General features: G+C 44.7%; 1 protein-coding gene across 1 annotated transcript; it reads left to right on the forward strand.

Annotated features, from left to right (window-relative positions):
• Nucleotides 1-2004: 2004 nt before the first annotated feature.
• Nucleotides 2005-16668, forward strand: LOC144253962 (solute carrier family 23 member 2-like). Its single transcript, XM_077796687.1, has 6 exons — nucleotides 2005-2112; nucleotides 6206-6387; nucleotides 7758-7878; nucleotides 9052-9208; nucleotides 9979-10232; nucleotides 16519-16668. The coding sequence occupies exons 1-6, from the start codon at nucleotides 2005-2007 to the stop codon at nucleotides 16666-16668; spliced, it is 972 nt and encodes a 323-aa protein (XP_077652813.1).
• The last annotated feature ends 5732 nt before the right edge of the window (nucleotides 16669-22400 follow it).

Here is a 22400-nt window from a genome sequence, read left to right on the forward strand (position 1 = left end):
GCATCTCTGTGGTCTGAAAGGGCGGGGAAACAGCCCAATGAGCATCACTGCAGAGGAGCCAATCAGCTGGCAGCTGGAAGTTTGCTGGGGCCAAGGTGAGTCAACCAGCTGGAAGTTTGCTAGGGCTGCTGTGAGCCAATCAGCTGGAAGTTTGCTAGGGCCCCTTTGGCTGTGGCTCTCAACACACCATAACAAAATACTCTAGACTATGTGGCTGAAACAACAGAAATGTATTTCCTCATAGTTCTGTGGCCTGAATTTCCCAGATCAGGGCATCTGCATGGTTGGGCTCTGGTGTGGGCCCTCTCCTAGTTTATAGATAGCCACCTTCTTGCTGTATCCTGATATAGAAGAGAGAGCTCTCATCTCTCTTTCTCTGCTCATAAAGACACTAATCTTATTGTGGGAACCTCACTCTTATGGCTTCATCTAAACCTAAATACCTCCCAAGGCTATGCTTCCAAATGTCATGAAGTCAGGCTAGCGCTTCAATATATGAATTTGGGCAGTGGGTACCAATATTTGGACAGACATAAAATCACATGAATGAAGCACATCTTTCATGGCCCAATGAAGTGCAAATTAACATTTGGGGTTTCTTTGTATGCCTATAAAACTAGAAAAAAAATGATAGAAACCACAATGCTGATATCAGTGGCAGCAAGTTCAGCATTGGAGGCAAGGAAGTGAGAATGAGGGAATTCCTGTCCTGGTGGAGCCCAGTAATACAGAAGTGGCTAAGACAAGAGGGGTCAGTGCACACAGTGGATTGTGAGCATAATCATAAAGTAGTAAAGGAATCACTGAGGGCATGGTAAATGCTTATCTTATGAGGACAAAGGCTATCTACATACAGAGAAGTGATCACTAGTGATCAGCATCCCCCTGACCCATAACTCTCTCTGCAAGGAACAGCCTCGAGCTTGAGCATTTCAGGATCTTTAAAGGCAAAAACCACATCTGGGTTAACATAGCTGCAAGCAAGCAGGGGTACAGAAGGAGCCGCTAGTTAAACAATGCGATGGGAATGTTGGCATTTCCTGTGGGACTTTCCAGGTTGGCACTGCAGCAAGCAAGTGAAGGGAAGTGGGTCAAAATCACACTAGGTGAGCACAACTAATGGTTACTAACATCTAGATAATAAATCTCTGACAGTGTACACTGTCCAAGAAAAATGGGAACCAAAGAGAGAACAATTTTACATTGTATAAGAATTGCCATTTTGTGTTGCCAAATATGCTCTGCTAAGCAACTCTTGACAGGTACAGAGGGGGAAGTGTTCCCATGGGAGAAGCATTTCTTATATGACATGGAGTCTCAGGGTAACATGGAGACTGTTTAGTTATTTCCCATATAGCCTGGCCCATAACAGGATTGCCCTTGATTTCTGAGGACAAAAGGGGATGTGGAAACCCAGATTTTAGGCTATGAAAATGTCTACATGGGAGTAACCTAGGGAGCATGAGAAGGAATGGAGTGAGCTGTGCTATGATCTGGGGTCTGAGCAGGATTGTCTGGAGCTGGCTTCAGGGTGGGGAGAGGAGAATGGCCCCACTAAGCGTGTTCAAGACAGGATCTGGCTACGTTGCTAGGGCCTCACTGAATTGCTAAGGCTGTCTTTGAACTTGGGATATTCCTGCCTCAGCCTCCCAAGTTGCTAGGATTACAGGTGTGTGCCACCACACCTGGCTCCCTCCTAGCTTGGCATCTCCATACTGGGGTTGGGAATGGTGGTCTTTCCCCAGCCCACCTTTTCTACCTGTCCAAAGTTTGACATGAGTGTTCCTGAGTCTGCCTTGGAGCTTGGCAGGAGTTCCCTGAAACTGGGGAGAGCAGGGGTTGTGTTTGCCTCTCTGCTGAGCTAGAACTTGGGCTTAAAAGGCCCCTCTGGGTCAGGGAAAGGCCTGTGGGGGAAGGTCTCAGGAAGTGACTGCATCCTCCCGCTCCTCCAGGTTGCCGATTCTCCAGGGATCAACATTTGGTTTTGTGGCGCCTTCTCTGGCCATGCTCTCTCTTCCATCCTGGAAGTGCCCAGAGTGGACACTCAATGCCAGCCAGGTGAATGTCAGCTCGCCTGAGTTCACAGAGGAATGGCAGAAGAGGATCCGAGAGGTAAGAGGTTCAGGGGGTGGGGGGACAGGTGGGGTCAATTCATTGGCTGAAGCTTTATTATCCAGCTCCCTGCCAGGAAAGATCTGGGCTTTAGGATAGTGATGGGCAAGTGGACAGATAAGGATCCTGTCCTCAGGAAGCCAGCATTCTAGTGGGTGTGCTCCAATAAGAAGATGCAAGAGGGAAACGTCAGGGAGTCACAGTGCCATGAAGAAAATAAAAGAGGATGATGAGCAGGAGAGGTGATGGGGGCTGCTGGGGAGGAGAGCATAGAGTGTGGGGAGGGGCATCCTTGGGAACACTTTTAATCTTTCAAGGAGGAAGAGTTCAAGTGACAGAGATAAGCTCCAATTTCTTTAATACATTTTCTTTTCTTCCCTCTCCCCTCCCTTCCCCCTCCCCTCCCCTCCCCCTCCTCTCCCCCTCCCTCTCCCTCTCCTTTTCTTTCTTTCTTTCTTTTTCTTTTTTTTTCTTTCTTTCTTTCTTTTTTTTTTGTGTGTGTGTGTGTGTGTGTGCTTGTAGAGTTTCATAAAGCAGGAATCAGCAAACTATGGTTCTTGGACCAAATTCCACCTGTGGCTATGTTTCTTTAAGTGCCCATGAACTAAGAATAAACTCTATATTTCAAAGTTTGCTTAAGAAAAGGTGTATGTGGCAGAAACCACACATGGCCCAAAATTTAAAAAAGCATTTCAAAGAGTAGCTTTTAACAGAAGAAGTTTGCCAACTCCTGCTCTAAAACACAGCCCAGCGCAGGAGCCCCTTTTGCCTGGGCTAAGGCAGTCTCTCATCTCCACCATCCTTTCCCACCTCGAGGAGTTCAATGCAATGGGCCACAAGCCCAGTATTCGTTCATAGTTTTTGCTCCCTCTTCTGGTCGTCAGTGCTGTTAATGAGTGAAAGTTCCATCAAGTATCAACCTGATTTTCTTAATTGATTAATTGGTTGGTTTTGTTGACCAGGTCACCCTATTGGGATGGAGGGTGGATTCTCCATGTCTCACTAAATTACATTGACCTGTGCACATGTCAAAGCTGGAACCCACCCATGGTCAGCACACCAACTGTAAATCACCAGTCTAGTCACAGATGAAAGCCACATGAATATGACTTGCTGAGGATCCGGAAGCAATGGAGAGGGAAAAATGAACAGTGATTCTGTTCTGAAGAGACAGTGCTTGCAGGAAAAGTAGCAAATTGTGTGTATGGGGGGGTGGGGAAATGGCAAGTTCAATTTTCCAAACATGAGACCACTTAAACTTCACCTCCCAGTGTTTTGGTACTTCAGGCCTCACAGAACCACTCACAGTAACAACATATAAAAATGATGGATGAACTGTATTTTCAAATGCATATGGGAGCAGAGAGCCAAGGGGCAATGCCTCTTTCTAGAAACAAGGATGGAAAGCATAGTCAGAAGCATGGGGCTTACAATGGTGGGATGAGGAATCAAGCCAGACACAGGACAAAGGCTCGAAGTTTGGGTTGTAATGATCAGCTGGGGTCCTGATGGGCGTCCCTCCAGTGAGCAGAGGTTTGTGATAGGGAGAGAGAAAGGAAGCCTCTCTCTCATTCTGCCCAGGAGTCTGTGGGAAGTGTTGGGACACAGAGTTGCCTGAGCATTTAAAACTATAGCTCTCAACACATGAGGGTGGTGGCAAGTTTCCCAAACTCAGGAGTGGAGACAGGTCCTGTCAACAAAATACCTGTGGCTCTCAGCAGAAGAAAATGTGAAGTCACTCTATGGAATCATCCACATTCCCAGCTCCACAAGACTCCCACAGGAAAAAACAATCCCCTGAAGATGAGCTCAGAAGTGAAAATGTCGGCATTTCACAAAAGAAAATAATGTATTATGAGAGAGACTCAGCAGAAACAAGAGGTAATTGAACAAAATGAAAGGCTATTAAGTCAACATGTTTAAATTAATTTAAGAGGATTGAGACTCATTAGAAACCATACTACACACAATAATAAAGTGGAATAAGAACAGGGAAATTTGAAAATAAAATCAATAGAATGTTAGTAATAAAAAGATGTAGTCATTGCAATTTAAAAATGTATTTAATTATCAAACAGCATTTATACACAGGGAGATTAATGAACTGGAAGATTATATAAGGAAATAATCCAGAATTCAGCACAGAAAGAGAGAAAAAAAATAGGAATATTAAATAAAGAATAAGAAATGTGGAACAGAACAAGATGTCTTCTTGCAACTAATTGGTGTTCTAAAAGGCCATAATAGAGTAAATAGTATTAAAAGATAGAACATCTGATAGTGTAGAACAGATGAAAGATGGGAATACTCTGGAAAAAAGCACATTAAGTCCCAAGTGGAATAAATAAAAGCAAATCCACAGTGAACACATCATAATGAAGCAGCTACATCAAATACACAGAGAAAATCTTAAAAGTAACAAGAAAAGAAAAACAACCTACAAAAGCATAGAAATTGGACATTCTGCAGCTTTCTCAGTAAGCAGCCTCAGAGGTTGGAAGGCAATGGAATATTTCCAAACTGCTGAGAGAAAACAGTCATCCTAGAATTCGGTCCCCAACTATAGAATTCTATATCATACAAGGTTGGTGACAAAGTCAAACATTTTCAGTGAAACAAAGATGGACAGAGTTTATTCACTACTGACCTTCTTTGAAATAACTACTAAAAGAAATTCTTCAGGCAAAATAAATTAAATCTTGAATTAAAGAGTGGTGGGAAAGAAGCAATAGTGAAGAAAGGACCATGTGGTTAAAGTGTAGGTATATTTGTCAGCTTGGGTTGCTATAACAAAAACACCATAGACTGCATGGCTTAAACAACAGAAATGTATTTTCTCACAGTGATGGAGACTGGAAGCCTCAGATCAGGTTGCCAGCATGGTTGGATTCTGGTGAGGGCTCTCTTGTTGGCTTGCAGATGGCTGCCTTCTAACTACGTCCTCTCATAGCTTTCTTTGATGCATGGGAAAGAGAATCTTCCTCTTCATATAATGATACTAAGGCCGTCGTGGGGGCCTCACTCCCCTGACCTCACCTAAACCTTGTTACCTCCCAAGCCTCCATTTCCAAATACCACAATGTTGGGGGCTAGGACTTTGATATCGTAATTTGGAATGTGACACGGTTCAGTGTAGGGTAGTAGGTAAATGTAAGTAAGGAGCAACTGCACAAAAATATAAGAAAGTTCGTAATAATAATCAATGACAGTGGAAAAATATACACTTGGCAATAATAGCATAGAAAACAGAAGATGGTAATAGAAGTTAAAGTTTTCTACAGTCATTGTATTGTTTGGGAGGAGGAAAGAAAATTTTATTTAGCTGTAGACTTTGTTATGTGAAATATTAACACTAAAGAGTTAATAATGATTTCTAAAAGATTAAAAAGGAATGTATGACATCCAAGCTGGTAAAGAGAGGAGGTAAAATAAGCTCATTCAAATCCAATAGATCGAGGGTGGCTGAATTAAGGCCAAATCTGGCCCATTGCCTGTTTTGGAATAGCCCATGAGCTAAGAATGGTTCTACATTTTCATGGTAATTTTTAAAAGCCCCAAAGAAGGATACTATACCCTGACATGTCAAAATTGCATGCTATTCAAATTTCAGAGTCTATAAATGAAGTCCCATTGGAAACAGCTATGCTCACTTGTTCACATCTTGTCTGGAAAAGTTGCAACAGAGCCTGTATGGCCACCAAGCCTAAAATATTCACTCACTGGTCCTTTACAGAAAAAGTTTTCTGACCCCAGCTATAGTTAGCAGAAGAACAGAAGAGTATAGCAGCAAGATGTTCAATACACACTGAATTGTCACAAGTCATTTCATCACCATGACTGGGACTTATAAGAACCCTGAGGCCTGTTTCCTGAAATCTTTCATGTTAAATGAAAATGTGCAACAGACCATTGGAATAGAGAGTGGAGAGGAGTGAGATGAGGTCTCTTCTCTCAGTTCCTTTGGGTTCTAGCTTTGCCTTTGCCCTCCCTGCCTTTGAATGCACACACAGGGGTGACCAGACTGAGCAGCAGGCTGAGCAGCTTGGCCTGTTTGGGGGGCCTGGGCTGAGCAAGGCCAACTCTCTCCCTTCAGTTGCAGGGTGCCATCATGGTTGCTTCCTGCATCCAGATACTGGTGGGATTCTCAGGCCTCATCGGCTTTCTCATGCGCTTCCTTGGCCCCTTGACCATTGCTCCGACCATTTCCCTGGTGGCCCTGCCTCTCTTTGATTCTGTTGGCAATGATGCTGGAATCCACTGGGGGATTTCCTTCACGTAAGTACTTTCTGGGGAGGAGGCCCAGCCATGCTTTCTTTGGTGGAAGTACAGCAGTAAGAATAATGTGAGACCAGGATGCCAGTTTTCATTGAGCTGGGAAAGGGTGCAAAGAATGGCCCCAGCTCTTCACCATTATAGTCTAAGAGAGATAAAGGTCCATGATACCAGGAAGCAGCCCGGAGGCTTTGGGGCTGTGCGCATGTGAAGGAGAGGTGGTCAGCTGGGAGGATCAGGAAACAGGAAATGAGGCCTCAGGCATTTAAACAATTTTGGAGGGACCTGGGAGTGACACTGATATGCTCAAGTTCAGGACCCCCCAAAAGACCACCAGAGACCAAGATCGATGTAAGCAGCAAAGAAGTATTTATTGCGAGCTAGCTCGGTCCTCTGTGCACACAGCAACTGGTGATGCTGAGAGGTCCTAAGCCCAGGATTTGCAGCAGTTTTATACACTCTTTGGGGGAGGCAGGGACTTCACATACATCATAGCATCTCTTAGCAAATCATAACACACTGCAGGAAAATCACAAAACAACTCTAAAACATGATTAGCACTACACTGACAGGAACAAGTTGGGTAAGGGTGATTGGCTAGTACAAGAGGGGGATTCCTTTGAACTGATTGGTTTAAGCCATGAGGGGAGTACGTGCTGAACTACTTGGTTTCCCAACATGTCGTCAACCACCATAAACTACTGGGGGATCATCTGGCATCCCAGGTATTTTCTCTGTCTCATACTGATTGTTGGTTGCTAAAGGGTTGCTATGGATCCCCACCTAGCCTGACTGAGTCAGGGACACCTGGCACCACAGATCTCTCCTGTTATTTACAGACAAATAACTCAGCAGGGTGGCTATCTGTCTAGAAGTGCTCTGTGGCTTTTTCCAAGGACAAGGGTCATGCCCCCTTCCTTGGACAGGCTTTGCTCTGAGGTAGAGGCTGGTTTCTCAAAAATGGAGTCACATCAGTTTCTCAACACTGTCATTCACTCTGCCTCTTGTGGTCTGAGGTGAGGTGTGGGAATCATCAGACCTGCACCAGTCCTGCCTGAGAGATATGACAGTCCCTATGGGCCTCAGTGACTCTGTCTGTTGTCAACAGCCTGTTCCTCTCAGATGCACCAGAAACAATGGCATCCTATCACACGAGTCCTCTTCAGCCACAAGTAGTTCCAACAGGGACCTCTTTTCAGAGATAGAAGGTATCTACATATGGTGCAGAGGGCAACCAGCTGGAGCCCCGCCTGGTGAGGACATTGGTCCCAGAGACACCTGGTGGCTCAGCTCCTCAGTCCACCCCCAAAGCCTCCTGAGCCCCTGCTCAGGATAAGCCCACTTTCCAGCTTGGGTGTGCTTGTTTGTTTCAGGACCATCTTCCTCATCATGCTGTTTTCTCAATTCCTGAAAAACATCCCGGTGCCTGTGCCTGTGTATGGTGGAGAGAAGAAGTGTCACACCTCCAAGTTCTACCTCTTTCAGGTCTTCCCTGTAAGAAGCCCCTCTTACCCACCCTCTTCCATTCATAATTGATGTACCTGGAGATTGTCGGCAACTTCCCTGTGCCCAGGTGGCCCCCAAATCAAAGCTCCTCCATCTGTGGTGGCCTCTTCCTAGGAGGAAGAAAGAGTCCCAGGTCTGGGGGTGTACTTCCCGGCAGTTGGTGGCCTTGCATTCTAGGTCCTTCTTCACAGGCTTCTCTCCCAGGAGCCCTAGTCACTGTTCTGGGCACAGTTGTGTCTTCTTGTCCTCATACAAGGTACTGATAGAGACAGCCAGGTTCACCTCTAATGATGTAAAACTAAGGGTCTGAAGGAGCCTGCTGAGCCAAATTGCTTAGATCAGGGTCTTTCCCAATGGCTCACAGGCAATCCAACTGCTGGTGAGCAAGATGGCGCATACCTTCCCAGAGCCTTCGTTGTTGATTTCACACCACGCTGTCCAGTGTGTAATTGTCACCATGACTGTGTCTTCAGGTTTAACTGAGAACTGTGTTTCTCAAGGTAAAAAGAAACTTTCACATATGATCTTGTTGATCTTTCAATAACCCTGCAGTCCAATGATTTCAAAATTCAGTGTGCATGTGAAAAACTTGGAGAATTCACTAAGAATATGGAGTTCTGGGGTCCCACCACCAAATATATAATTGATATACCTGTGGACCTCACTTTCAGGCCTTGTTTCAGGCTCTGCAGAACAGTGATTGTAATTCCATGGTAGAGATGAGAAAACTAAGTCTCAGAGGGTTTGCACCCAGGCTTTGCTCCCAGGTAAAGAGAGGAGGTAAAATAAGCTCATTCAAATCCAATAGATCGAGGGTGGCTGAACTAAGGCCAGATCTGGCCCATTGCCTGTTTTGGAAAGGCCCATGAGCTAAGAATCAGCAATCAGTGGAGAGAGAGCAGGTGGGAATCCTTCTGCTCCATGCTGTGCCCAGTGTGCTGGATTTTCCTGCCCCATAGTCTCCTCCCATAGTTTGTTCTGTGCTTCTATTTCCAGCCTGTTTCTTTAATGTGCTAAGTTCTCCATGGACACAGCAGGTTCCTGTTGTCCCTAGCAGCGTGGTCACCCAGCACTTGCTCATCTGAGCATGTTTCTGGACCCCTCCTGAGGGAGGAAAGGGGGCAGGAGCTGGCAGAGCTGAAGGGAGACTCCCTTTGGCAGGTGCTGCTGGCTCTCTGCATTTCCTGGTTCATCTGCTTCGTGCTCACGGTCACCAACACTCTCCCCTCGTCCCCCACTGACTATGGGTACCTGGCCCGCACTGACACCAAAAGCAATGTCCTGCGCCAGGCCCCTTGGTTCCGCATCCCTTACCCAGGTAAGGAGAAGATAGGTGTCCTTCTAGCTTGGGCCACTGGATCTGTGTGGCTCAGGTCACGGGATGGACAGTTGAACAAGGCTGGGGGAGGGATTGATAAGGAGAGATAGGCCCCAGGGAGTCCATATTTGACTCCTTCCTACAGGAGAAGAGACTCCAGGTTGTTATAAGAATTCCTTGGGTGGTGGACAAAGGCTGGCACTCCCAGACTTCCCTAAGCTGGGCTACATCCCTTGTCCACCACATTGCCCAGAACCTTAAGCCTGGGGGTGGGTAGAGGTGGGAAAGAGAGAGGCCTAGCCTCCACTTGGACCTTTGTGTTTGCTCATGGATTCAGTGGATCTCAAGCAAGGGAGGCTCAGGACTGAATCAGAGCGTTTCTGGGGAGGCCAGGGAATCCTTTAGGCTACCTCTGCTCCCCTTTTCCCTTTGGTTTTGCCTCATGGTGTCAAAGTATCCAAGGTGTCCAGGAAGGGCCAACCTGTCCTCAGGGATATGGACTAGGGCCTCCCTTAAGAATCCCAGTCTCCAAAACCTTCAGGCCTCCCTAGAAAAAGGCCATTTCTGCTTCTTTCTGTGCACAGTGACCTCAAGTTCTGGGCATCTGATAAGACTCAGGAGGAATGGCAGGGCAGGAATCCAGGCAAAGCCAAAGTTGTTGTAAGAGCTGCCAACTCCTTACGGTCTCCCAGAAAGCCCTCTAGCCAGGAAATGATGTGGTTTTCCTCAGCCTCCTCTGACTGGACACTCCCCCTGCACTGCATTTTCAGGACAATGGGGCCGCCCCACCATCAGCCTGGCTGGAGTCTTTGGGATCATTGCTGGGGTGGTCTCCTCCATGGTGGAGTCTGTGGGTGATTATTATGCCTGTGCCCGGCTGGTGGGAGCCCCACCCCCTCCGAAGCACGCCATCAACCGCGGCATTGGCATCGAGGGTCTTGGCTGCCTGTTGGCAGGAGCCTGGGGGACAGGAAATGGCACCACCTCCTTCAGCGAGAATGTTGGGGCACTGGGGATCACCAAGGTAAGTCTCCTGATGGTGTCTCCTAGGGACAGGCTGGGTACCTGAATCTGCCATCGTACCTGCTACTTTCCTGTTGCTTCTGTAGCAAATTAGCACAAAGTGATGGCTTCAAACAACCCAAACTTATTATCTTCTTATTTTATTTTATTTTGTTCTTTTTAGCTATACATGACAGTAGAATGTATTTTGATATGTCATACATACATGGAGTATAACTTCCCCTTCTTGTGGTTGTACATGATGTGGAGTTTCACTGGTTGTGTACTCAAATATGAACATAGGAAAGTTATATAAGATTCATTCTACTGTCTTTCCCATTCCCATCCCCCTTCCCCCACCCTCATTCCCCCTGTCCAGTCCAATAAACCTCCACTATCCTCCACCCCTGCCTATTGGGAGTCAGCATCTGTGTATCAGAGAGAACATTAGCCTTTGGATTTTGGCAATTGACTGATTTCACTTAGCATGATAATCTCCAGTTCCATCCATTTACCAGCAAATGCCATCATTTCATTCTTCTTTAAGGCTGAGTATATTCCATTGTGTACGTGGATCACATTTTCTTTATTCATTCATCTATTGGGGGGCACCTAGGTTGGTTCCATAGCTTAGCCATTGTGAATTGGGCTGCTATGAACATTGATGTGGCCACATCACTATAGTATGCAGATTTTACATCATCTGGGCATACACCAAGGAGTGGGATAACTGGGTAAAATGGTGGTTCCAGTACAAGTTTTTGGAGGAATCGCCACACTGCTTTTCCCAGTGTTGCACCAATTTGCAATCCCACCAGCAATATATGAGTATACTTCTTTGCTCCACATCCATGCGAACACTTACTGTTGCTCATATTCTTGATAATTGCCAGTCTGATTAGAGTGAGATGAAATCTCAGTGTGGTTTTAATTTGCATTTCTCTAATTGCTAGAGATGATGAACATTCAAAAGACTTTTTTTGCCATTAGAGGCAATGTATTCGCAGGTTTGAGGATTATGACAGGTGCCTCTGCAGGGCCCATGATTCCACTTTCTGTCCTTGACTTTGTTGGACTGTGGCCATCCACAGGCAAAAAGTCTATTCTGTCAGTGGTGGGTACTGGAGAGAGTCCTTCCTTTCTGAAGTTTAGGTGGGGGCTTCCTTACCTACAGACCTGAGTGATCCCCTGTGCATGGCAGCCTCCTGATGTCCCCAAGGCACTTCACGCACAGTGACTTCTGGGAAGCCCAACGCATGCCCTATCTGACTTCTCCTGCCATCCTTGTCTTATTTCACCCCACTGGCATGTCCTCCTTAGCTTCTTGCTCACCTGTTGGTTCTGATTTCTCCCCATGGCCCCTTCCTGTCTCCTTTCATCTTCCCCAGTGCCACAGCCTGATCATCTCCCACCTGGATGCTAAAGTAGTGCCTTCCATCCTGTCTTCTCAGGATCTTGCCCATCTACTTCTCATGGCTCCCCATTTTCTACACTATAGGTCAATCAGATCAGCAAGAACTCTTGAGAATGATGTTTTCTAAAGTTACTTAGAGCCAGGTGCGGTGGCACAGTCTGTAATCCCAATGGTTTGAAAGGCTGAGGCAGGAGGATATCATGTTCAAAGCCAGCCTTAGCAACAACAAGGCTCTAAGCAACTTAGTGAGACTTGTCTTAAAATAAAAACATAAAAGAGAGCTGGGGATGTGGCTCAGTGGGTAAGCATTCCTGAGTTCAATCCCTGCTGCCAAAAAATAAAGTGACTTAGAAAACCATAGTGTTGCTTTGTTGCTTTCCGTATGTTTCTGTGAATTCTGGCAGTGGTCCCAGAGCAAGTCCTGTGATCCAAGGAGAAATACAGCACCTCCTCCCCCCACACCCTGACTTGCCCTGTCTTATGGCTCCCTCAGTGGCTCATGTGCATCCTGAAGGCACTGAATCTTTATAGCATCAGATCTATCTTCCTCTGTGCCCTGTATGACCTCTGGCACAGCTGGAGCTAAAATCTGTGAGCAAATGTTTGAGCCAGCACCCAACCCTACAGCAAGTCCTATGTTCCATGACACCCACTCTGTAAGAGTTCAAAGCCATTCATGCAAGTGAGGGGAACATTTTCCACAGGAGGACCATTAACCCATGCAGAAATATGGTACAGTGCTACATAAGTACAAAGCAGCAGATATTTCCTTTCCCACTAAATGGAATAAATCTCATGCCAAAAAAAATTATCTCAATAAAGAAAAAAAAGGCCATTTTTCTGGACATCTTTTCCAGGCTAAGGTCATCAGAGGAAAGGGTGAAAGTAGGAAATAAAGGTACATAGATGAAAACACGGCTACACATCAAGCATAAGACCCATAAACTGGGAAAGAGGTGAAGGTGCTAAGACCACTCGCTTTTATGGACTCGCGTGCCCCCTGGTGGCCCTTTGAGGTACTGCCCCGTGTTGTGCCTCTCCAGCAATGAGTTCCCACAACTTCTTGATTCTCTCCAAGTCTTGGGGGAAATAAGATTAAAGGCCAGAATTCTCCTGTCAGTTCTGTAGGATGTCCTGCTTCCAGCCATATGTCATCCGTGAGACTAAAACGGCCCAGGGCTGTATGCAAAGTGTGTGCAGTAATAAGATTGGGGAATGACTTCCATCCTTAGGAGACTAGTGGCAAGTGCAAAGGACATGGGTTGACCCCGACACATCTATCCATGGTGCTTGTAGTCATGCCTCTGTTCTCACAGCTAATTGTCAAGGCTGTAAAGAAAACAAAACGTTCTTTGATGTGGTAAGAATTTCTAATGAAGACAGTTAAATAAATAAGCATCTTGCCTGGAATGGGTAAAATAGGCAAGTGTACAATCAGCTACTTTATCACTGCATTGATGGACTTTAGTTGAGGATGGAGTATCTTTTCAAAAGGTTTTAATTGTGGTAAAAAGCACTAAACATTCAATTTACTCTGGTAACTGCTATTAGGTGTACAATTCAGTAGTGTTTATCATATTCAAATTGTTATATGACATATCTCTAGAACTTTTTCATCTTGCAAGACTGAAACTATATTATAGTATCTGTTAGGGTCTGGGGGTAGGTACACGGGAATGAGTAACAGATTCAAGAACTATCTAAATATATTCATCAACACTGGACTTATGAGGATGAGAATATTTGTAATATAGCCCTAACTTCCAAGAATGATATGGAATCCCCCAAATTGGAGGGTCATTATTTGAAGACTTGTTTCCAACCAGTTTCAGGTTCACAGCTAAAATGAGTGAGAGATAATGAGACCCATTTCTGCCACACAGGCATAATGGCCTTCCGCCACTCTGGCGGTACATCTGTTATGGTTGATGAACTGACATCATCATCACTACCCACAATCCACAGTTTACATTAGGATTCACTCCTAGTGTTGTACATCTTGCAGATTTAGACAAGTGTATAATGACACATATATACCACTGCAGTATCATACAGATTGTTTTCAGAGGTCATTTCAGCCTCACTGATACAAGTTGTCACCCAAACCCCAGTTGTGAGCCCTGATTAGCACAACCATTGGTAATGACAGCAGGGTGGCAGCTGTGTGCCCCAGCACTGAGACCAGCTATGTGATGGGGTGGATGTTGACCAAAGTCCAAGATACTCACCGCAGGGTGAGCTATTTTTTAAGCCTTTGTAGAAACTGTGTTTTATTTCAAGATCTAATAGCAATTGTAAGCAGGTAGCCAAACACATTTCTTTAGCATTCCAAGACTCCTTGCCACTCGGGGATCTCTATGCAAATCAGGTAACGGCCTTCAGTGAGAAGCAGGGCTGAGATTGGCTCTCAAACCCCCATTCTTAAGCACAGGGCCACTGCCACTCCAGAGAGACTAATCCCCTCATGTGTGGGCTTCCTAGGGGAGAGCATTTGGTCCAGCACTTGAAGACAGGTATGAGAGTGACAGAGTGGAGAGGTGAGGGCAGAGGCTGGGCCCCAAAGTCATGCCTTCATTTTCTCTCTCTCCAACCCCATTTGGGAGCAGAGGGTATGAAGTATGTCCCTGATCCTGAAAGTCCATCTCAGCAATGCTCAAGGTGACCTGTAACAAGGCCTCTGGGACGTCTGGCCTGCCTGGTTCTCTATCCCCCTCTCCCTGATTGCCACAGGTGGGGAGCAGGATGGTGATCGTCACAGCAGGCTTCGTGCTGCTCCTGATGGGTGTTTTGGGGAAAATCGGGGCTGTGTTTGTCACCATTCCAACCCCAGTGATTGGGGGCATGTTCCTTGTCATGTTCGGGATCATCAGTGCCGTGGGGATCTCCACTCTGCAGGTGAGATGGGCGAGTTGCCTCAGAAAAGTAGCAGGAGCCCAGAGGATGGAGATGGGCAGAATGGAACAGGGGCTGGGGAGGAGAAGGGAATCCTTGGCCTGGAACCACACTGCTCCCAAATGGAAGAGAGAAATAGCCAGAGATGTCCAACCTTCTGAAAGGTGGTGAAGGAGTGATCTCAGCACCTCTCTCTGGGCCTTCCTCCTGCAGTACGTGGACATGAACTCATCCAGGAACCTCTTTGTCTTTGGCTTCTCCATTTACTGTGGCCTCACCATTCCCAACTGGGTGAAGAAGAACCCCGAGAAGCTGCAGACAGGTGATTGCTCCTCACCTCTCCATTTTGTCACTCCACTCTGTCCCCTACACAGTCACCACTCTGGTTGTGGAGCCAGCAGGGACCCAGGGTTCTGTGAACCTGTCACTTTTGTCTCATTATAGGCATTCTCCAGCTGGACCAGGTCATCCAGGTGTTGCTGACCACAGACATGTTTGTTGGAGGATTTCTGGGCTTTCTCCTGGATAACACCATCCCTGGTAGGGCTCACCTGTGAACTGGCAATGTTGATGAATGGGTACAGTCTGAATGACCTGGAGAGCTTCTAGCTGTGATTTCTGTGTCAGGCTGATCATTGGTCATGGCACACCTTGAGTGGGCTCTAGGTCTGGAGATGAGGATATGGAAGGGTCTGTATTAGTCAGCTTGGGCTGCTATAACAAAACATCCCAGCCCTGGGGGCTTAAACCATTTATTCTCTCACAGTTCTGGGGTCTAAAAATCTGTGATCAGGGAGCTGATAAGTTTGGTTATTTCTGATATCTCTCTCCTTAGCTTGCAGATGGCCTTTCCTCTGTGTGTGCACATTCCTGGTATCTGATCCTGTGTCCTAACCCTTTCTTATAAAGATGCCAGCCACATTGGATTAGGAGTCACCCTAAAGGCCCCTTTGTAACTTAACTACCTCATTGTAATGGTCCTATCTCCAAATATAGTCACGTTCTGAGAAACTGGGGTTTGGGTTTCAATGAATGAATTTTAAGGGAGAGAGAGTTCAACCCACAGCAGAGCCCTAAATGGGAAATGTACCAGAAGCAACAGGAAAAAGACACAGCCCTGGCTTTCATGAAGCCTATAATTTAATTGGTGAGAGATCACACATATTCATTCATTCACTCATAGTATTAATAAAATTCCACAAAGCACTTGCTATATAGCAGGTGCTATGTACCAAGAATATGAAGAGTAGTAAGATATGTCCCTTCTGGAAGTCCACAGGCTAATGGGGAATGAGGCAAGAAAGCAGACAAGTCTGGTACTTGGTAATACATGCTGTGAGGAGCAAATAGAGTGTGCAGGGGTCCAGGGAGCTGATGTGGAAAGCAAAAGGCCCAGTCTCTGAAGGTTCTGGGATCCGCTGTCCAGCAGCTCTCCTCTCTCTCTCTGGCCTCCCTCAGCCTCTCCTGGGGACCCTTGTGGTAGCACCTGCTTCATGGTATTCTATTTCACCCTGTGACTGTCCACCAAGTGTGAAGTGCATCTGTATATTCCACGCACATTCAAGTGAGGACAAGTCTGCTCACTAGAGCTGTGGAAAGGGGGATTCCACATGGCTGTGCTGGGCTCCTTGTGAGGCTCAGAGGATGCCTGCAGAGCTCAGGTCTGTTTCTTGAGCTGGGCTTGGAGGAGAAGGAGGAGGAAGGAGAAGAGGAATAGATGGAGGCAGAGGAAGAGGGGACGAGATGGAGGAGGAGGTGTCAGTGGGGGCATGTGCACCAGGGTGCTGAGAGGAGGCCACAGGTCCTAGCATGTGGCCACCAGAGCCTCCCTCTGTCCTGTCTGCCCCTGCCATCAGGACCCACTCTTGACTTCTCCTGTCCTACATTAGGAAGCCTGGAGGAGCGAGGCATCCTGGTATGGAATCAAGTCCAGGAGAATTCCAAGGAGACTACTCTGAAGTCCTCGGAGGTTTATGACTTTCCCTGGGGCATTGGCACCAAGTTCTGCACGTCCTCCTACCTCCGGGTCCTCCCCTTCTGGCCCAGGCTGGACCACAGTGGCAAAGGTGAGGTGGACATGAGCCAGCTTGCCCACTGCTCCCAGGCTTCCTCCAGAAAGCACCTGATAGGTGCCGTAGAAACCAGGATGTGAGGAGAACTGTCCTCCTGCATGGCCGAGCCCTGGACAGACTTCTGCCTTTGCGATATGCACCAATCTGCCTTCATGAGCTGGAGGTGCCCACCCTCTCCAACACCTGCAGCACCTGTACACCATGGCAGTCAGGAAGCTTCAGGTTATAATAGTGACCTATGGGCTCTGTCCAGGTCACTCGGTCATTGTATTTGACCTTGACCTGTCCTTCTGCTATTCTCCCAGCTCTGGTGTGGACAGGTGTGGCTGCTGTCCACACAGAACTCTGCTCCACCATTGTGCTTTGCAGTATTTTGAAAGATTGGGAGGAAGAGGCCTGGGTAGGGTAGGGACAGTGGTGGCTGTTTGCTGGAAGGTGACACTGAAAGCACACTTTATTCCCCTTCACCAATATAGACCCAGTTCTCATAAGTCTCTCTTTGATCCTATATGCTTTTTTTAAAGGATGAACTGCCACTAAGGGCTATCTTTGAAGATTCAATGCACACTAAAGTTTGGTAGGAAGTCACCAAACCCAGCACTCCCTAGTCCCAAGTTATGGGAAAATATCACACCTAGAAGGGTGCTGGCTGGAAATACCGCCACAACACAACAAAAATCAGGCACACGTCACTTATTTTTTTAATTTTTTGATACTTGAACCCAGGACTTCCTTAGACTTGCTAAGGAAGCACTCAACAACTAAGTTACATCCCAGCCCTCTTAACATTTTTTTTTTTTAATTTTGAGACAGGGTCTCATTACATTGCTCAGGCTGGGTTCAAACCTGTGACCCTCCTGCCTCAGCCTCCTAAGTAGCTGAGGATATGAGCGTGCACCACCACACCCGTATCATAACTCACTTTAATGAACACAGAAACATTGATCATTTATGTCTTCCTCAGATCCACTGGCCACAACTCTCACTGACTTGGGTGAATGAGATAAGATGTACATAACCCACATGTCAGAGGAGGCTACTCCCTGAAATACTGGACAACTGAGACACCCACCTGTCTGGGACCCATTGACCTTCCCTGGAAATATCATAAAAGGTTCTTCTGCAAGGTGCAGTGCCACATACCTGTAATCCCAGCAACTCAGGAGGCCGAGGCAGGATGATTGCAAGTTTGGGACCAACCTGGGAAGCTTAGCAAGACCCTGTCTCAAAATAAAAGATAGAAAGGGCTGGGGGTGTAGCACCCCTGAGTTCAATCCCCAGTAGCAAAAACAACAAAAATAACAACCCCAAACTCCCTTAGGTCAAGCGATAAGATTGAAAGTCAGAGCTGACCATCTTCCAACAGTGCCTGGTTCTTGTTAATAAAGCTGTTTCTCCATCACTCTGCCTCTGGATTATCCACTCTACCAGGTGGCAGGGAGCTACAACTTGAAGTGAACAAGTTTTTTCTTCACCAAGGTGACCAGAGCCTGCAGCCTCTGCCACAGTTTGGCTGGGCACAATTCACGAGCCACTTATCAAGCAGAAATGAACTTTATTTTTAGAACACACATGTCGCACACACAAGCTCTTCAGGAATTCCCTCAGAGCCCAACTGCCACCACTGGCTTCCCACAAGCCTCACCACCCCCACCAACTCCTCCTGCTCTTGAGGCCATTGGCTGGGTCGCATGGGCAGAGCCAAAAAAAGTCCCCCAATGAGAAGCTCTGTGGTCTGAAAGGGCGGGGAAACAGCCCAATGAGCATCACTTCAGAGGAGCCAATCAGCTGGCAGCTAGAAGTTTGCTGGGGCCGCTGTGAGCCAATCATCAACTGGCAGATGGAAGTTTGCTGGGGCCAGTGTGAGCCAATCATCAGCTGGCAGTTGGAAGTTTGATGGCAGCTGGAAGTTTACTGGGGCCCCTTCGGCTATGGCTCTCAACATCTCCCCCTCTCTGTTTAAACAACAAGCATGTGGTTTAGGGACTGTGCCTGCCTTAGGTTGTCCAATACTACATATGGTCCTTACCCGTCATCAGATGAGCTGACCTCAAGGCGTCAGCCTCCTGTCTTAGGTTGGTACCATTGCAATTGGATTTTACCCATCATTGACTACCGGTCCAGCATAGAGCCACACATGGGGATAGGTCTTTGTACCAGCAGGGGGGTGAGGTTCTTTGCCTCACCTCTGTTGGCCCAAAAATTTTAGCTGAACAACCATCAAAGCAGAAGGGAGGAGGATACACCAAGCCAATTGGAAAAATTGTACCACTGATGACAGAATCAGCAAAAGTAACCCAACACTACCACAAGTCGCTGCAGCAACAGATAGTTCACAATGCATACAAGTGAGTTCACAATGCATACAAGTGACACATAATCCAGGCAAGTTCTGCAAGCAGTTCATTGATAGCTATTGCAGAAGATATGGATTGGTTTTATCTTTGTCTTCACTGGCACTGGGATGAAGATAAGAATTCTGGCAATAATGACTAAAGAAAAAATTATGTAACATTACAGAAGGCACTAAAAGAAAACAATTTTCTGAACAATTTACCTTATCTTGAACAGAATTATTAAATATAATGAAAAAGAAAGGTGAAAGTAAACAAACAGATCTGTTAACCTCCTTTTTGTTCACATATTAAAACAATCCTCAACAGCTGTTTACCCAATTTAAATTAAACCATTTGAATCACGTGAATAAAATAAAAAAATTTGGATCCAGTTTTTCATGAGCGCACATCATATATGATATATGGACATACACACATACAAACATAAAACACAGAACACAAGTGTGCACACAAAATATAATACATACAACACATAACATTATAGTAAAGGCCTTATAACTTTTTACAGGTGAAATTTCCATTGCAATGTTTAAAAACTCTATAGTCAAAAAATAGAACTGATCAGCAAAACATTAACCTAGGTCTGTATGTGCTCAAAAACAAAATAGAACTTCATGATGTGGGAAAGTGCAATAATAAAATAGATATTGAAAAAAGCATCCTGGTTCTGTCGAAGATATAAGGATAGCCAAACTGGAGTTCTGAATATCAGCTGTTATGGATTTCAGCCAAATCGTGTTCTTTTTGGTCTGTAGAATTCGATTTAGTTAATCTCTCTGGAATCCAAATCGGCTGCTGTTCTCCCTGTGGAAACACATAAACGGACCCCCGACTCCAGACAATCACTGGGTCAGAACCTTTCCATTGTCCTGTTAGAATATCCTTCCAAAGCACCTTGGGCTTATGTACATTTTTTGGACACATATGCCTTTCCGCAGCACTAAGCCCTGATGAATCCAAATTTTAAAAGTTTAGAGTAAAAAGAGTTATTTAAGTTTATCTTTGGGGAATATATACCCCTTCCCAATTCCCTCTTTTTGCTTTAATAAGTACATTTTAATAGTTTGATGATCTCTCTCAACCATGCCTTGTCTCTGTGGATTGTATGGGATTTCTGTCATATGAGTAATGCCAAATGATGAGCAAAATTGTTTAAAAGAGGTAGAAGTATAACCAGGGGCATTATCTGGTTTTTACTGTTTTGGAACGCCCACAGTGGCAAAATTTTGTAAGCAATGAGCTATAATATCTTTAGTTTTTTCTCCGGCAGAAGAAGTATCAACTGTAATATGTCTATATTTTAATTTTCCAAATTCTGGCAAGTGTGTGATGTCCATCTGCCAAATATTGTTAAGTGTCAGTCCTCTAGGATTGACTCCAAGATTAACTTGTGGTAAAAAGGTCACACAATTTTGACATTGTTCTATTATTTGTCTAGCTTCTTCCTTAGTTATTTTAAAATGCTTTTGTAAAGTATTAGCATTGACATTGAACTTTTTATGAAAATTTGTAGCTTCTTCTAGTGTAGAGAAAATATGTATGTCATGTGAAGTTTTATCTGCTAAATCATTGCCCAAACTAAGGGCTCCAGGCAATCCTGTATGTGCCCTGATATGTCCTATAAAGAATGGATCTTTTCTGTCTCAGATTAGACTTTGTATAGTGGAAATCAAAGAGAAAACAGTAGAGAAAGGGGAAATCCTACCAGCATCTTCAAGGGATACTATAGCATTAACTATATAGTGACTATCGGAAAATAAATTAAATGCAGAATCTTTAAACATCACAAAAGCTTGTAATACTGCATTAAGCTCTATCTTTTGAGCTGATTGTTTGGGTACTAAAAATGTAAAAGTTTGATCAGGGGTAACTACTGCTACTGTACCATTATTTGACCCATCAGTGAATATATTTGGAGCATTCATGATAGGTGTTTTTCTTCTCATTTTTGGAAAAATTACAGGATGCGATGACCAAAAAGACAACAAAGGATTAGATGGTAAGTGGTTATCAAATGAAACATTACATTTGCACATGATTATTGCCCAAGTATTTAACTCATTAACTAACTCATCAATTTGATTCATAGTATATGGAGTAATAATTTTATTGGGAGAAATTCCAGACACTCCCTTTGTTGCTTTTATTCCTTTGAGTATTAATTGTCCTACAGCCTCAGGATACCTAGTAAGAATAGTGTTAGGAGAATAAGATAAATGTATCCATAATAATGGACCTTCTTGCCAAAATACAACTTTAGGAATATTATTTGTGGCAGTACAATAAATAATAAAGGCAAACTTATATCAATTCTATCCAAATGCATATTTTTCATATATGTTTCAATAATTTTTAATGCCTTTCTTGCTTCAGGCATTAACATTTGGATCTGATGGACCTTTTAGGATATCAAATAAAGGTCCCAACTCTCCTGTTGGTATGCCTAGATAAGGCCTTATCCAATGTATGTCTCCTAATAACTTTTGAAAGTTGTTAAGTGATTTGAGTTCATCTATTCGTATTTGAATTTTTGGTGGACGGACCATGGTTGAGGATAATAGAATTTCTAAATAATTAATTGGAAAATTTAATTGTACTTTATCTATTGCTATCTCTAGATTATACTTTTTAATAAGTTTGTAAGTGTGGTATAACATTCTAGCAATGTGTTTTTATCTTTGTGTGCTAATAATACATCATCCATATAGTGAAATATTTGTAGTTCAGTATTTTGATTTCTAAGTGGCTGGATTACTTTGTTAACATAAATTTGACACATAGTTGGGCTGTTAGCCATCCGTTGAGGGAGTACTTTCCATTCATATCTCTGATCAGGACTTTCATGATTCAGTGCAGGGATAGTAAATGCAAAACGTGGACTATCCTCAGGATGAATTGGAATTGAAAAAAAAATCTTTAATGTCTATAACTAAAACATACCAAGTTTTTGGCAAAGAAGACAATTCAGGAATCCCTTATTGAGCAGGTCCCATAATAAACATCTCATTATTAATGTCTCTTAAATCTTGCAATAATCTCCATTTACCAGATTTCTTTTTGATGACAAAAATGGGAGTATTATGTGGAGATACAGAAGGTTGTATATGTCCTTCCACTAATTGTTGTTTGACCAGGTCATGGGCTGCTTGTATGTTTTCTTTAGTCAGGGGCCACTGAGGAACCCATACTGGTCTTTCTGATTTTCAAGTAATTTTTATTGTCTCAGTGACCCCTTCTGAAAATCTAATCCATGTCTGTCTGTTCCTTGATCTATTTGTATTGGTGCTGCTATACCTTGTTCTTGTTCTCCTAATCTTTTTCCTTTTCTAAAACCTTGTCTAGCCCTAATAGTGGGGGCATTTGGATTTATGTTATTTGTTAATATTAGTCCTATTTGATCTAGGACATCTCATCCCCATAAATGTATAGGAAGATGATCCAATACATATGGCTGT

This window comes from Urocitellus parryii, chromosome 3, assembly GCF_045843805.1.
Source record: "Urocitellus parryii isolate mUroPar1 chromosome 3, mUroPar1.hap1, whole genome shotgun sequence".
Taxonomy (NCBI): domain Eukaryota; kingdom Metazoa; phylum Chordata; class Mammalia; order Rodentia; family Sciuridae; genus Urocitellus; species Urocitellus parryii.